The sequence below is a fragment of the Doryrhamphus excisus genome, linkage group LG12 (assembly GCF_037039965.1).
Source record: "Doryrhamphus excisus strain RoL-2023G ecotype Guam linkage group LG12, RoL_Dexc_Guam_v1.1, whole genome shotgun sequence".
In the NCBI taxonomy this organism is placed as follows: domain Eukaryota; kingdom Metazoa; phylum Chordata; class Actinopteri; order Syngnathiformes; family Syngnathidae; genus Doryrhamphus; species Doryrhamphus excisus.
Window position 1 is genome coordinate 15985684 of NC_136368.1, and position 16734 is coordinate 16002417.

The following is a 16734-nucleotide window of genomic DNA, read 5'->3' on the forward strand; positions in this document are numbered from 1 at the left end:
GTAAACATTAAATAGCACCCCTATAGTCCCCTTTATACTCGTATTACCCAATATAGTAGACATCATAACAACAATAAGTTACTGTTTGCATTGGGAAAGTTTTCACTCAAATAAAGCTACTTGATGTGCACGGATATCCCTACAATCGTCTGTTGTTCATTGCGGTTAATGGGTTCCAGACGTGAAGCATGAAAAATGAATATTCCAATATTAATAAATGTACAATTTTTGTGGTTAAATTATAAAAAAAACCTGTTTAGAATGTTTTTAAACACCATTAGAGCCCTGTAAACATTAAATAGCACCCCTATAGTCCCCTTTATACTCGTATTACCCAATATAGTAGACATCATAAGCAACAATAAGTTACCGTTTGCGATGGGAAAGTTCCCTGTTGTTGTAGTATCTTAAAAGTAATGCGGCTTTATATCATTTTTATATTGTCATATCGTGGTACTTCATAACATATGATATATGTGCTGAGGTCCATATCACCCAACCCTAGTAGACATCTTGATTAGACTGCCGGTGTACATTTTCGGGCATCCTTGTCAGATATCAGGTGAGAAAAGCATCAGGTATCAGGAACACGTCTGAAGAGTTTATGGGATTGCAGAGTCAGGTATCAGACACTAATCTAAAAAGCCATGGAAGTACCAGGAAAAAAAGATTCACATTTAAGGAATTATTCAAGCAAAATAAAAATACGTTGGACAAAATGGTGTTAAAATATTGTATTATATCATGATAGATGTGGGGCTGCACGGCAGTCGAGTGGTTAGCGCGCAGACCTCACAGCTAGAAGACCAGGATTCAATTCCACCCTTGGCCATTTCTGAGTGGAGTTTGCATGTTCTCCCCATCCGGGTACTCCGGTTTCCTCCCACATTCCAAAAACATGCTAAGTTAATTGGCGACTCCAAATTGTCCATAGGTATGAATGTGAGTGTGAATGGTTGTTTGTCTATATGTGCCCTGTGATTGGCTGGACCCCGCCTCTCGCCCAAAGACAGCTGGGATAGACTCCAGCACCCCCCGCAACCCTCGTGAGGATAAGCGGTAGAAAATGAATGATTGAATGATAAATGTGTGTAATTTTTAGTGGTTTTTAATGGCTCGCTTTTTGTGTATCGCTGTAATTTTATGATAAACATGATTCTAAAATGTTTAAAAAATTTATGTTTTCTGGTCAATTTTACCTACAGTATTCAACACAGCTGAAATACATAGCTGGAAAAATGGTAAAAAAAAAAAAATATTGATCTCATATCAACGCAATATAGATGCTGCTAACTAAGTAACATTCTTCTGTCTGCAGGAACTCCACCTACTGCATGAAGGTGTCCATGTCTTTAACCGTGGCTGACAACGACACCAACATGTGCTACAACTCCAACATGCGACGGATGGAGAAAGCCGAACTCAGCAAGAGCAAAGACATCCTGTGCCCCGACATCGATGACTACGTTGAGCCCGGCAAGGATCCGGAAATTACTTGGTACAAGGTAGGACTAAGAGCTAAGGTTCACATCGTCTTTCTTAATGGTTTTTTCTTCGTCTCATTTTTCGGCGTCTTTGTGAAAATGAGTTTCCAGATCAGTTAAGCAGATTATGTATGGATGCAAATCAGCGTGATGGATTATATAAACACAGAACGCTGCTCCGTCCTTAAAGGAGTAAAAAGATGGAGACGCAGCTGCCTTTTTGTAATGAACGCAAATAGAGACCATTGTGCAATGTCACCCACTGCCCACAGGCACGAGTGGATGTCCTCCAATGGCTCATTGTCTCCTGAATGCGCCCTTCTCGGGTCCTCTCCAGGGGTCCCGCAAGTCCCATGTACAACCCGGTTAAAGGTTTCAGGCCAGACTGTTCACAGGCAGATCAGCAGTAGATTAGCTGGCCAGGGCGCAACCTCCAGGTTATTCCAGAATTCAATTACATTCTCCATAATGACAGTGAGCGCTGGTACCTGGAGTTATTTGGACCACGATGGAGCTATTTTGATTGAATTCCGACAATGCCGGGAGCAACAGTGGAATGGAATCCGTCGAAGCCATCGATGTCCTTAGCCAGAGAGCTGAAGATCTTGTCTTGGAGTCTAACAAATAGCATTCACTATCCTTTGTGACCTTATGTAGTGTTGCACTTACTATACTGACCTCAACTACTTTTTCTCCTTTAAAGTAAAAATAAAGCCCTTTATAGTACATTAAAACACTCGGGATTGAAATAATAACAAATTCCATACAGTAACTACGGATGCTCCCATCAGAGTTTTAAACTGCTCATTCCGATCAATTTGGAGTTGCCGATTAACCCAACATGCATGTTTTTGGAATGTGGGCGGAAACCAAAGTACCCGGAGGAAACCCACACATCGGTGGCCTAGGGATTAGCATGTAGGCCACACAGAAAGGAGATCCGGTTCCTCCCACATTCCAAAAACATGCTAGGTTAATTGGTGACTCCAAATTGTCCATAGGTATGAATGTGAGTGTGAATGGTTGTTTGTCTAAATGTGCCCTGCGATTGGCTGGCGACCAGTCCAGGGTGTACCCCGCCTCTCGCCCGAAGTCAGCTGGGATAGGCTCCAGCTTACCCACGCCCTACTGAGGATAAGTGGCATAAAAAATGGATGGATTGATATTAACTCGTATTTTGTTCTGTGTCCTTGTGGTGTATTAGAGCGATGTATTGTTGCTCTGTTGTATTCTTTTAAAATTACAATTTTAAAACCATATTTGGCTGCACGGCGGACAAGTGGTTAGCGCGTAAACCTCACAGCTAGGAGACCAGGGTTCAATTCCACTCTCAGCCATCTCTGTGTGGAGTTTGTATGTTCTCCCCGTGCATGCGTGGGTTTTCTCCGGGTACTCCGGTTTCCTCCCACATTCCAAAAACATGCTAGGTTAATTGGCGACTCCAAATTGCTCATAGGTATGAATGTGAGTGTGAATGGTTGTTTGTCTATATGTGCCCTGTGATTGGCTGGCGACCAGTCCAGGGTGTACCCCGCCTCTCGCCTGAAAACAGCTGGGATAGGCTCCAGCACCCCCGCGACCCTTGTGAGGATAAGCAGTAGAAATGACCTCATAGGCGGGCAACAAAGCTGACTTCCGGTTCTTTGTTTAATAAGGATGTTTTGTGATGAAAATACATTAATAACAATGTATTAACAACACACTAATGTGCACACAATATTGTATGCTAACCAAGGGAAATATTTTGGTGTAATTTTTCAACAGTAACCAAAAAACGTCTTATTTGGGTAAATACGGTAACACTTATGTCATTGTGTTAAAAAGTCCAAATGATGATTAAGTGCTGATGATAGGAAACTACTGAATGGGGAGTAGAACAAGTTTGTCCTCTGATGTCCAGGAATGCCATCCAAAGCAGTGGCGAGCCAGCATCATCCAGAAGAGAGACCTCCTGTCTTTTCAGGAGGTGAAGGAGGACGACATTGGAAATTACACCTGTGAGGTCCAGTTTGGCGGCTTTGCAGTCAGGAGAACGACGGAGCTCAGCGTCACTGGTAAGAAGATGATTTCCTCATTTGTGCATAGGGAGATGCAATTATTGCTGGATGAATGCGCTTGTTCCACTGATGCAGCGTGTTTGAGCCAATGAATTGATGGCAAACACACAACATGCGCACCACTGAGGACTGCTGCAACGTCCCGCTGCTGCAGTTTCCAGTCAGCCAAGTGCTGTGTGGTGAAATATTAAAGTCACGAGATTAAAACCCTTGCACGACGCAGAGAGCTTGAAGAGCAAAGGCCAAGGTCAGGAAATTTACTGTGCCACTGATCTGCTCCCTATTCTACAGTAGGTCAGCCATGCTGACGCTTAAATCAGCTTCTCAATTTCATTCTTGTCCAAACGTGTGGATCGGATGGATGTAAGAAATAAGGGGTCATGTCCAACTCCTGATTGATTAATGATGATACAAAAGTAATGGTAATGGTTTTATTTCATTTGAACATGCATCAGATTACAATTGAATGCATCACATAATCAGTTCACAGTTCCACATGTCCAAAAGGAGTAGGAAGAAGCAAAGCTTATTAAATCCTATCCCTCCATCTGGTACTTTTACAATCAGTAACTGTTACATTTGTTCACTTCCTGCTTTCCTATTTTTATTTTTATTTTTATTTTTATTTTTATTTTTATTTTTATTTTTATTTTTATTTTTATTTTTATTTTTATTTTTATTTTTATTTTTATTTTTATTTTTATTTTTATTTTTATTTTTATTTTTATTTTTATTTCATATTTTCTTTTTAATTTATTTTTATTTTTACATTTTAACTGTTACATTTGTCTTTAACTACAAGAAAAACAAAAAAAATATCGCCTTGTTAACAGTATCGTGATATATCTTATCATGAGCCTAGTATTGTGATATGTATCATATCGCCAGATTGTTGCCAATACACACCCCTATATTTTAACGCACAAGCCCTTGCTATGTTGGCTATATGTGAAATGCGAAAAGAGCCAGTTCGCCTGACCTCCATGTTCCATCATAATGGTTGTCATAAAATCTTTATTCCGCTATAAATACATTTCATCATTGGACGCAATGATACCATAAGGAGGTCAGCGAAAGCTAAAGCCGTTTTATTACCCGTCCTGTGATGTGTTGTCATACAAAAGTGAAGCATGACATCAGCTGTCACTCACCGCAGTTTTTAACAAAACAATATCTCATTATTTCAAAACAGCAGGGGCTTTTGTTGCTAATTAAAGTCCTTCTTGTCGGAAATAGGACTGTTCTTTTAGGCCCTGCTGTAGTGTGAGTCTGCATCTATTTTCCACGCTTCCTTTATTCTATTAAAAACAGCAAATTAGCCAGAACGCAACCATTGAATTAAAGCACCCATTGTTTTTAATACCCTATTCCCCTTGTTTCATGCATATGCGGGTACCCTTGCATGCCTTTTTGCACACCTAGAAGCGGCAGATAAGTAATAAGTCATCAAATTAGAGGAGGTAATTACATGTGACACCTTTGTGCTTTAATACAGCAGGTTGATGCGGGGATGCCATTATTGCTTCTTTTCACTCAGCGCGTGGAATAATTAGCATTGAAGTACAGGCATCCCCGGCAATACTCGATATGAGTCGCTGTCATATTTTTTAACCACCTCTATGAATATATATTTTAAATATGATGGTTTCTGTAAAAAATACATTAATATTTTGAAAATATTAAACAGAAAATACCCATTGTAAAATGTAAGAATGACATAGCACTCAACCAATATTTTGATAACTGAGACTGATCCTTATTATTGGATTGACCTTACAGTATTTGTTCATTAAAAAAGGCCAGATAAAGATGTTTTTTTTAATATATATATATTCAGGGTTTCTTAGATGTATACATGCAAAAAAAAAACAGGTGGTGCAATTTAGAAAGTTAGCAAACAGAGGCGTTATGATGCTCATTTTAAAATATATCATCAAAGAAATCTGTTTTTAATGCAATTTACTATATTATTCTGATTTTGCATGAAAAATATTATTGTTAAATGTCAGCTATGTCCAATATTTAGGTTGATAAAAGAAGAAATGAGTTAGAATTAACCTTTTGAATTAGATTCATAATCATAGAAATCTGTTTTTAATGCAATTTACTATATTGTTCCAATTTTGCATGAAAAATATTATTGTTAAACGTCAGCTATGTCCAATATTTAGGTTGATAAAAAAAGAAATGAGTTAGAATTAACCTTTTGAATTAGATTCATAATCATAGAAATCTGTTTTTAATGCAATTTGCTATGTTATTCCGATTTTGCATAAAAAATATTATTGTTAAATGTCAGAAATGTCCTATATTTAGGTCAATTAAAAAAAGGAAATGAGTTAGAATTAACCTTTTGAATTAGATTCATAATCTTATCCAATTTGATGCGTACAATTTGAAAAGTTGTACATAATTGTATAACCTCTGGAGCGTTCCATTTTGGAGATTTCTGATGGACGTGCACATCCCAAGCACACAGACTCATTTCATCCAATGACTCTACATCATCATGCCATCAAATGGGTTTGAGATTATGCACTTTTCTTTTATCACATCCTGTTAAAAAAACGACCTTGCCCTAATGAAAAAAAAAGTCCAAACTGCATCAGAGGAGCACCAGTACATTCCAGAACGCGGGGAGGATGAAGGAGGTCATTACATTTAACTGATTTTCAATATAGAGCAGCGCACGCATGTCTTCTCCTTAACCCTTTTGCCTCGGCGCGACCACTATCCGCCGTGAGTCCCCTCGCCGTCTTCCCCTCTGCCCATTAGAAGCAGTAGCGGAGCCGTCGTCTGCGCCGAGGTCAGGCTTGTAATAGAGGTTAACAACGGGCATAAACACGGATTCGCTCAGATCAGGCTGATGCATGGGACCCTTAATCAAGCACCGATTCTCCCTGGGTTAATGGAAATGTAAAAGAAACGTGTACCCTTTGGCTGGTTTCATTTTGCCTCCACTTACATGTTCTTAGCACACTTTAAGGACTGTGCTGTGAATGGCAGTGGAACCTCAAAAATGGCTGCACAGTTTGGAAACTGACCAAATGCTTTTGGAGAAGTGCCCACGATATACTACATGTGTTAGATGTGTGCTGGAATATTGAAATATTTACTATTTAAAGAAAAAAAATGTTGGTCACTCATATATATATGCATATGTTGGTCACTGGTCTGGAGGAGGCGGAGCAAGTGACGTTGCAACCAGACGGTCCCAGCTCCTCTTCTTTTTAATTTATTTCAGACATGCATACTATGTTACATTATTGTTTCTCACATATACACTTACAATACAATACACTTACAATATGTATTTATATATATATATATAAATATATATATATATACATGCACACACACAACACCTCATTACTACACATGTCTGAAAAGGTGCAGGAAGAAGCAAAGCTTATTAAATCCTACCCCTTCTCCACGCCATAGCAGTTACCAATTCAATAAGTGATTTTTTTCCACACATATAATCACAGAATCTTACATAAGACAAAACAACAAAAGAAGAGTGGGAACATCGGACACCCCAGCAAAACCCCAGGACATTGCCGATGGCTAATGCGATAAATGTTATGGCTATCACTGCAAGTAAAACATATCCCACTCATCACAACACAATATTAGCCAATTATTGTGAATATGTCCGGTGTTTTAATTTAAACCTCCGATCGTTAGGTGGCAGCACTTAAGTAGTCAATTAGGCAAGTACCTCACACATCCTCACACATAAACACAGTTCAACATGGCAGAATCCGAGCACATAACAGCAGCCAATGTGGTAAATGTTGTGGCTATCACTGCAAGTAAAACATATCACACTCATCACAACACAATATTAGCCAATTATTGTGAATATGCTCGGTGTCACCTACAAGTGTTCTCGATGTGAATTGCCTGCAGAACTTAGATTGTTGTCACTCTTGCCTATCTTGCAGTCCATCTGTCAGTTTCAGGAAATAAAAAGTATAAAAAGAATAAAAAGTCAAAAACCTCCTCCATATGCTCCATTGTAGCCAACCTCGGGCTCATGGCGACAGTGCTATTTCCTAACGGACATGCCACCTAGGGGGCGCTAATGTGGTAAATGTTGTGGCTATCACTGCAAGTAAAACATGTCCCACTCAGCACAACACAATATTAGCCAATTATTTTGAATATGTCCGGTGTTTTAATTTAAACCTCCGATCGTTAGGTGGCAGCACTTAAGTAGTCCATTAGGCAAGGACCTCGCACACAGTTCAACATGGCAGAATCCGAGCACATAACAGTGGCTAATGTGGTAAATGTTGTGGCTATCACTGCAAGTAAAACATGTCCCACTCAGCACAACACAATATTAGCCAATTATTTTGAATATGTCCGGTGTTTTAATTTTAACCTCCAATCGTTAGGTGGCAGCACTTAAGTAGTCCATTAGGCAAGGACCTCGCACACAGTTCAACATGGCAGAATCCGAGCACATAACAGTGGCTAATGTGATAAATGTTGTGGCTATCACTGCAAGTAAAACATGTCCCACTCAGCACAACACAATATTAGCCAATTATTTTGAATATGTCCCGTGTTTTAATTTAAACCTCCGATCGTTAGGTGGCAGCACTTAAGTAGTCCATTAGGCAAGGACCTCGCACACAGTTCAACATGGCAGAATCCGAGCACATAACAGTGGCTAATGTGATAAATGTTGTGGCTATCACTGCAAGTAAAACATATCCCACTCAGCACAACACAATATTAGCCAATTATTGTGAATATGTCCGGTGTCACCTACAAGTGTTCTCGATTTGAATTGCCTACAGAACTTAGATTGTTGTCACTCGTCTTTCTTGCCTATCTTGCAGTCCGTCTGTCAGTTTCAGGAAATAAGACCATGAGCAAGACCTCTTTCGGTTGGCCTTCTGAACACATATGTACCGTATACGTACACAATGAGGCCCGTGAATCATCCACTCAACAGTTGCCCGTTCCTCCCTGAGTTCATTCTGCCGCCGCCACGCTAATGCTACAGTGCCGCTAACAGCAGATAAAAGTCTCCATTTGGCTGATATATGCGGCTCCCCTCTGCGTTCTATTGGGATAAAAATATTACCAAGAGCGGGCGGAGGAAGGATAAAGAGAGCGCAAGTGACTGATAACCCAAAAGTAGTGATAGAAAGAAGGGGCGGCGATATAGAGGTGGTTTTGCTCCTGTATCTTATCGGTATTCTTCACCAGTGTTTTCCAGCAGAAAGCGTGTGTTCAGGACTATAAACACACTATTATACTAGTGTTTATCACAGCGCACATTATCGTTTGCCTCCGTCGGACTTACTGTAATGGAGTCGTTTGGTTTGATGGATGCCTCAGGCGTCCCTTTCTATCCGTTATTTCCCCCCACCCTCCTTTTCCCACTACTTGCTGGTTTTATCTGCGGCACACAAATATCTACGTGCAAAAAAAAAAATGGTGATTGAGGTTACAGCCAATGTAAATGTAGCGTTTGGCGTAGCGAATTGGAACGGTGGAGAGGGCAAGACGAAATCGAGAGGAGGAATCATCCGCCTCGCATTGTTGAATAGGCGAGGTGAGAAGGGGCGGTGGATGTTATGCATTTAGAATGTATAGGTATACGATATACACGGTGAGAGGGAAAATAGGATGTGCTTTGCAGCCGCAGGTTTATTTGTCACTCGCCACATCAATAGGTACACCTACAGTGTGTTTAGGAGTAAACCACGTACTGTATATGCGTGTATATGATCTCTTCATGACTTCATTAATTTATCATTATTTTTCGTCAACGCGGCATTGTCGGAAAATACAATTTATTTTGATGAAATGAGGATTCAAATCCATATTTCTTGTTTACAGTAGCTGTCAGCACACGGCACGCTACTGTGTCACATTGAATTGACGGATAATGAACTCTCACTGGTATGATGTATGGCTATTTACATAGAAACTATCAATGCCTTGTGGTGGAAATGCAAGCCAGATCGGTTTTTAACTCGTCTGGTCTGTCGTCTGAGAAATTAACCGTAATTCCCGACTTGGTGCTCCTTTTAGGTTATCATAATATTGTGATACTGGGCCTGATACCAAACAAACCATGTGATGATCTTATCACATACTACAGTATTAATTGGCCCTGTACTCTAGAAACCGCCCATGAATGATACGGGAAAATGCCGAAATGATACTGTGTCAAAGCCCAGGGCAGTGATACTGATAAAATATAGAGTTTAACCATGTCCAGTATCAGCCCCCGTAGCTGTCCGTTCAGAGCGCGCTGCTCTGGTATCGTGCCCGTGAAACAACCAATCAGAGAACAGCGCACGAGTGCTTAGTGCCTAGTGCTTCTCCAGTCACCAAAAAACCCAAACTTGATTAATGGAACATTAATTGTCAGACATTGACACGATAAGACTGTTGATAAAATATTATTGTTGAAATATTTTTGCAATTGTTGTGTTTACACTGTTTACATATAATACATGTAATAAACTGAACATTTTCTGGAAACAAAATGGTGTTTTGATTAAATAGTACATGATGATAAGCTCATGATTAAATAATATGTGATAATAAGATCATGACATGGTTTGTCTGGTATCAGGCCCAGTATCATGCCCCCAAGTGTCAGTATCAGCCCGAGACCGAAGGTCGTGATAACCTATAATTATCACATACTATTTAATCATGAGCTTATTATCACGTACTATTTAATCAAAAGACCATTTTTTTTCCAGAAAATGTTCAGTTTATTACATGTATTATATCTAAACAGTGTAAACACAACAATTGCAAGCCATTCAGAAAAAAATGCTTGAGGTCGCCCTTGGTTTTGCGACTTATATTTGCATTTTTAGTTTTTTCGATAATTTCAAGAGTGTCTTCCTCATTAATGGTGATAAAACGTTCAATTTCTAATATTCTGTTTGCTATTTTCCCTATTTGTCTTTCGCTGGGAATATCAACCGCTGACATGTTGACAGAGCACAGACGGCAGCAAAACAAACGCTGTGTGTTCACGCTTGTGCGCTGCCCTGGGCTTTGACACAGTATCATTTCGGCCTTTTCCCGTATCATTCATGGGCGGTTTCTAGGGTACAGGCCCAATTAATACTGTAGTATGTGATAATAAAACTTATTCCATAGGTGCTCCATGACATGAGCAAGTCATGCGTCACACATCACAGTACCTTGATTGCCCTTGTCTCTTCGGGGCTCTGCTCGGGCATCAGGCATGCATATAAGCTGTGCATCGGTGTGTGTGTGTGTGTGTGTTGGGAAGTTGAGGTGACCCGGGACGTTGCTTCATTGCAGTAAAAGGCTGCACGCCTATGAGGTCACCTTTAGGAGGCATTATAAAACATTATAGCTTGTGTGCATGTGTTTGAATACCGCTTTCCATGATTTTTACCAAGATAGCAGGCAGTGTGAAATCTTGTATCTTCTCATGTAAGTCCAGTAAAGATGAACATGATGGTGTTGCCCCTGATCCATGAAGTTGAAGGCGGGGGCCAAACGGATCGAGAGGAAGTGGTCGGCACTGATATGAGAGTAGTGTACAAGATAAGAGGTGCTCACAACTGAAACCGTCTATATGTTGGGGTGTGAATGTGTGGTTTCCATTGTCCCCCCGTGGGCAAATTGAGGATCCAATCACACCTGAGGAAATTGTCACTCAGCAGGGGAGGAAGGAAGTTGACTTTTCCCTCACTCCTACATGCATATACAGCAAACACACTGAGCCCACATACTGTATGAGTAATGTGGCATAGCATTTTATAACACATAATGTGTGTGTGTGTGTGTGTGTGTGTGAAGCTGAAAGCTTCCTACCAGTCCAACTGATTGTATTATCATTACCATCGGTATCGGTCGATATCTTTGTGAGAGTGACATGGATTTTTCACCCTTCAAAACGTGCCACAAAAAATATCTCAACGGTGTGGCGCTGTAAAAAGCTTTAGATTGGTGTGGCATTTGAGGGGCGAGCACTTGGCAGGGTGTGATGAGTTTTTGAGGCTCACGATGTGATCATCTGTCAGGCAGCCGCTAAAGCTGCCGTCCCAAGTCGCTGTACTTTGCGAGTGTAGGCAAAATCCAGAGATGAGTACCGCCTCAGTACGGATTTGAGAGCAGGCAGACATTATGGAGCACTTTTAGTACAGGAGGAACTTTAATTGTGTGTCGGAATGCGGATGATGTGTGACGCGCGACGAGAGTGACGAGATAGCGTTTGCTCCGCCCTTGAAACGAGCATTTTAGATATCGGAGTCCGCAGCATTTGTGCTTCAAACAGCAGCGGATGCGGCTAGAAGGACCCAGCAGAGGTGGATAAACCCGCTTTTCAGTTTTCAGGTAGTATTAAACGCGTAGTGAAATACAAAAGGTGAGTTGTGGATATCAGCATTTTGGTAATGTTCTGATAAGCACATTGGCTTATATATATATATATATATATATATATATATATATATATATATATATATATATATATATATATATATATATATATATATATATATATATATATATATGATAGGGATGTTCCGATCAAATCCATGAATTGGCCGATTCCAATTTTTCTTGTGAGAGGTACTTATACAAAATGAAAACGGCCAAGAGCTACTCATTTTGGTAACATTTATTTTCATAGCTTATGTCCAGCCAAATAAAGTCAATATGCTATGTCTGATATCCACAACTCACATTTTGTATTTCACAACGCATTTAATACTACCTGAAAACTGAAAAACGGGTTTATCCACCTCTACTGGGTCCCTCTAGTCGCATCCGCTGCTGTCTGAAGCGCAAATGCATCCATCCAACCATTCATCCATTTTACTGCCGAGGCTGCGCCGATCCGTCTGTCGACTTCACGCTCCCGCCTTCCCTCACTCGTGTACAAGACCCCGAGATACTTAAACTCCTTCACCTGGGGCAGGACCTCATTCCCAACCCGGAAGGAACGCTCCACCCTTTTCCGACTGAGAACCATGGCCTCTGATTTGGAGGTACTGAGTCTCATCCCAGACACTTCACACTCAGATGCAAACCGTCCCAATTAACGCTGAAGGTCACAGCTCAAAGAGGCCATGAGAACCACATCATCTGCAAAAAGCAGAGATGAGATTCTAAGGCCCCTGAACTGGACTCCCTCAATCCCACCTTGTTGGCTGCGCCTAGAAATTCTGTCCATGAAAATTGTGAACAGAATCGGTAACAAAGGGCAGCCTTGGCGGAGGCCAACGTTTACCGGAAACAGGCTCGACTTACTACTGGCAATGCGAACCAGACTACTGCACTGTTTGTACGAGGACCGGATAGCACGTAGTAGCGCGCCCCCAATCCCGTACTCCCGGAGCACCCCCCAAAGGACACCACAAGGGACACGGAAGGCCTTTTCCAGGTCCACAAAGCACATGTAGACTGGTTGAGCAAACTCCCATGCACCCTCATGCACCCTCAAGCATCCTTGTGAGGGTGTAGACCTGGTCCAATGTTCCACGACCAGGACGAAAACCGCATTGGGCCTCCGGTTTGACCAACGGTACCCTTCTCTCCAGCACCCTGGAATAGACTTTCCCAGGGAGGCTGAGAATATATATATCTATATTATCTGAAATCCGATTGGTTAAAGAAACAGCAAATGAATATGAAGGCATGACATGTGGTAACACATTTAATGCTGATTGGACAAAAAAAAAAAAACTCACCTCCACTAATGGAAGCAGTGCAGCCAACAGACATGCTACAAAATGAGCATAATTGACAATTGAGAATAAATGAATACACGTTCAGGGAACAAATACTGCAATTTAATTTGGAAATGTGTTTTTCCATATTTTCCCCCATCTCTGTAGTTTTTAATGAATTATTTAGACTATTTACATTATGTGGCATGTATGTTGAAACAATTTCATACGCTTTGATTCCACTGTCGACCATCAAAGTGTAGTATTCGTACACTTGGGTGGAGCACGACAGCTCATTAGTCTTCGGTCAACTTCTCCTGTTCCTCCCACCACCCAAAGCCAATCTTTCTCTGTGTGTGTCCTTTCCACCCTCCACCCCTTCTCTTAAGTGTTCCCCACGTCACTCCATCACCATTCTGCAGCCATCCTCCTGAGCTCCAAGCCGAGCGGCGTTCGCATTGTTTTAATTCAATTAAAACTGACATCAATCTGCATGTGACGAATGAAATTTACATCCCCCCCACAATTAATCTTGGCTGACCTATGCCGCTCCGCCCACACACCCACCCTTCTCTCTCTCTCTCTCCTTGCTTATTATCATTATCTAGGTCTATAGAGCTGCTACTGGAGCATGAGCAAAATTAACATCACAATTCTGTCTTTTGAAGTTTTTTTTTTTTTTTCTTCCGAGTGTGTGCAGCAATTAAAAATCTTTATTCTTTTGCACACGGTCCATCGGGAGCTCTCTGCGACATTTCCCCCATGGCCTGAAGGTCGTTTCTGGCACCGTAACGCCACAAGTGACATTACACATTAGACATGACACTTATGCTCTCAGGCCTGAGATTACATTTGAAATGTGCTTGGTAAATATGCATAGCAACCAGCCACTTGCCTGCTGCAATGGAAGGTCATATACTGTGGAAAAGAAATACCTTGTAAGGAAAAACGTGCAGGGTCAGGATGTAGTTTAGAACAAAAAACATAAATAGTTAGTGCCCGCTATGGTTCACTTTGTGTTCGAATCCAGTTTGCATGTTCTCCCCGTGGGTTTTTGTTTGGGTACTCTGGTTTCCTCCCACATTCCAAAAACATGCTAGGTTAATTGGCCACTCCAAATTGTCCATAGGTATGAATGTGAGTGTCAGTGGTTGTTTATCTATATGTGCCCTGGCGGTGTACCCTGCCTCTGGGCTGGGATAGGCTCCAGCATGTCCGCGACCCTCGTGAGGATGAGTAGTACAGAATATGGATGGATTTTGCTTTATTTTAGTTTTATTAAAGTTTGTTTTTTTTCACTTAATTTTTTTTCCACTATTTTTATTTTATTCTAGTTCCTTTGTGTGATTTATCTTTGTAGAAGAAGACTTAGTCGGGAAGAAATACATATATTACATATAGGATTTAACAAAAGAACATGAAGGATGTCATAGTTCAAAGTGTGAATGGTTGTTTGTCTATATGTGCCCTGTGATTGGCTGGAGACTAGTCCAGGGTGCACCCCGCTTCTCGCCCCAAGACAGCTGGGATAGGCTCCAGCGCCCCACGCAACCCTCGTGAGGATAAGCGGTAGAAAATGAATGAATGAATGTTAGGTTAATCGGCGACTCCAAATTGTCCATAGGTATGAATGTGAGTGTGAATGGTTGTTTGTCTATATGTGCCCTGTGATTGGCTGGCTACCAGTCTAGCGATATGTCAGCTGGGATAGGCTCCAGCATACCCCTGCAACGGATGAAATAAACCACTATCTGTCACACCAGGGAAGGAACTGTACAAGGTGTACATACAAGGGTACCATACAAAGGTGTTAAAGCACCATCCAAACACACGGCAAGTTGAGTTTGGCATCATTTTATTCACTACAACGACAATTATAGTAATTAATTATAGCAATGCAGCGTAGCATGTGATATTGGGACAAGTTTCGACAAGTCAGTGCTTCTTGATAACCATATCACCTGGAGTCCTGTTGCACAAACTATTGCTGCGTAAATCAACAAATGTTTGGACCGAGAAAATGAATACCTCCATATCTGATTGCCCGTCTTCCAATGAAACCTATAAAATGAGACCTATACAGTAAGGACAATATGTTTTCACCAAAAAGGAGTCTTGTTATGGTACTATATATGTGCAACTTCTCCCTGAACAAGCTTTTCTTCCTGTCATTCACACACACCGGTGACCTAAAAAGATGCAGCTATCACCAGTGTTGTGCACGTTACTTTAAAAAAGTAATTAGTTATAGTTACTAGTTACTTCTCAAAATGCACTACAAAAGTAAGTACTTACCAGTAAAAGTAACTATTGCATTACGCTCCCCTGCTACAGTAACGCAGTTTATTTAAACGCTGTAATTCCCATCTATGGCTATCACACAGAGTTAGATTGCAAGTTAGCAAACAACACAACGGGATACTCATTGTGATAGTCATTGTAGGATAATGGCATAAAAGGTTTGGCCCACAATAATCAAAAAATGAATACGCATGACGACGACCACAGAGAGTTTCTTCTGCCCTTCTTGCAGTCAAGACAATGCGCTTCCTCCTATAATCTTTTAAAGGACAATGGTTTTCTTTCATGTTCACCTTTTTCTTTGTCATAAATTCTAAATCCTTCTCCCTGAAGCGACACGTCTTGTAATGTCGTCTTTATAAGCCATTTTTCATTCTTAATGTGAATTCTGAGGGATTTTACCACACCGGGCCTAATAACACAAAGCCCTTCTCTTTCTTTTTGGACCAGGTGTGTTGCATTTGTTCTTTTTCCTTCTCCTGAAATTATCCTGAGACCTTCCATCCCTTTTAAACATTATCAGTGTTGGAAACAAGCTCTGACTTCCTTTTCTGGGATTTTTTTTTTTTTTCCCCTAGAAGGTCATATGCAGAAAGGCGTATAATCTCACACTGCATCTGCTTCCCTTGACAAAACTCCTTAGGCCTTGTGCACACGAGGATCTTGTCAATGAAGGTCTGCAAGGAACATCTGATAGTTTGCAACAGGATGTGTGTTCTAATCAGCTGCAGCACTTTGATCACAGTATTTACTTGAAATTTGGGGATTGTCTCATGTCTGTAAGGTAGTAGTCACATGGTCAATTGCAGACTTTGCAGCAGGCTTCCTCTTCACTGAACATCTCCTTTTTTTGTCTCTCCTCTTTAGTTGTGACATCTTTAGGCTTGCTAATTTGGAGCAGGTGTCTAATGCAGCAGAGGTTAACTAATTAGCTCCTGTTCATGACTCCAATTAGACGGGGAATTAAGACGGTGTCTTCGAGGAAGTGTATATATCACTTGCTTCTACTGCGATACTAAAATAAACAATGAAATAACGATATCATTTCTCTTTTAGGGCTGCAGCTAACAAGTATTTTAGTAATTGATTATTCCACACAAATTTTTTGTCGATTTAACAACCAACATACAAACTAATCGTAATAACCGCAATTGATAGAATAAATTATAAGTCTATGAATTAATATGGTTTGAACTG

General features: G+C 40.8%; 1 protein-coding gene across 6 annotated transcripts in view; it reads left to right on the forward strand.

Annotated features, from left to right (window-relative positions):
* Positions 1–16734, forward strand: part of il1rapl1a (interleukin 1 receptor accessory protein-like 1a) — a 249207-nt gene that overhangs the window by 140212 nt on the left and 92261 nt on the right. For all 6 annotated transcript variants that reach the window (XM_058082067.2, XM_078795163.1, XM_078795164.1 and 3 more), the window contains 2 exons: positions 1319–1505; positions 3385–3538. In XM_058082067.2, the coding sequence (XP_057938050.2) occupies positions 1319–1505; positions 3385–3538 (341 nt within the window). The remainder of the gene's footprint in view (positions 1–1318; positions 1506–3384; positions 3539–16734) is intronic.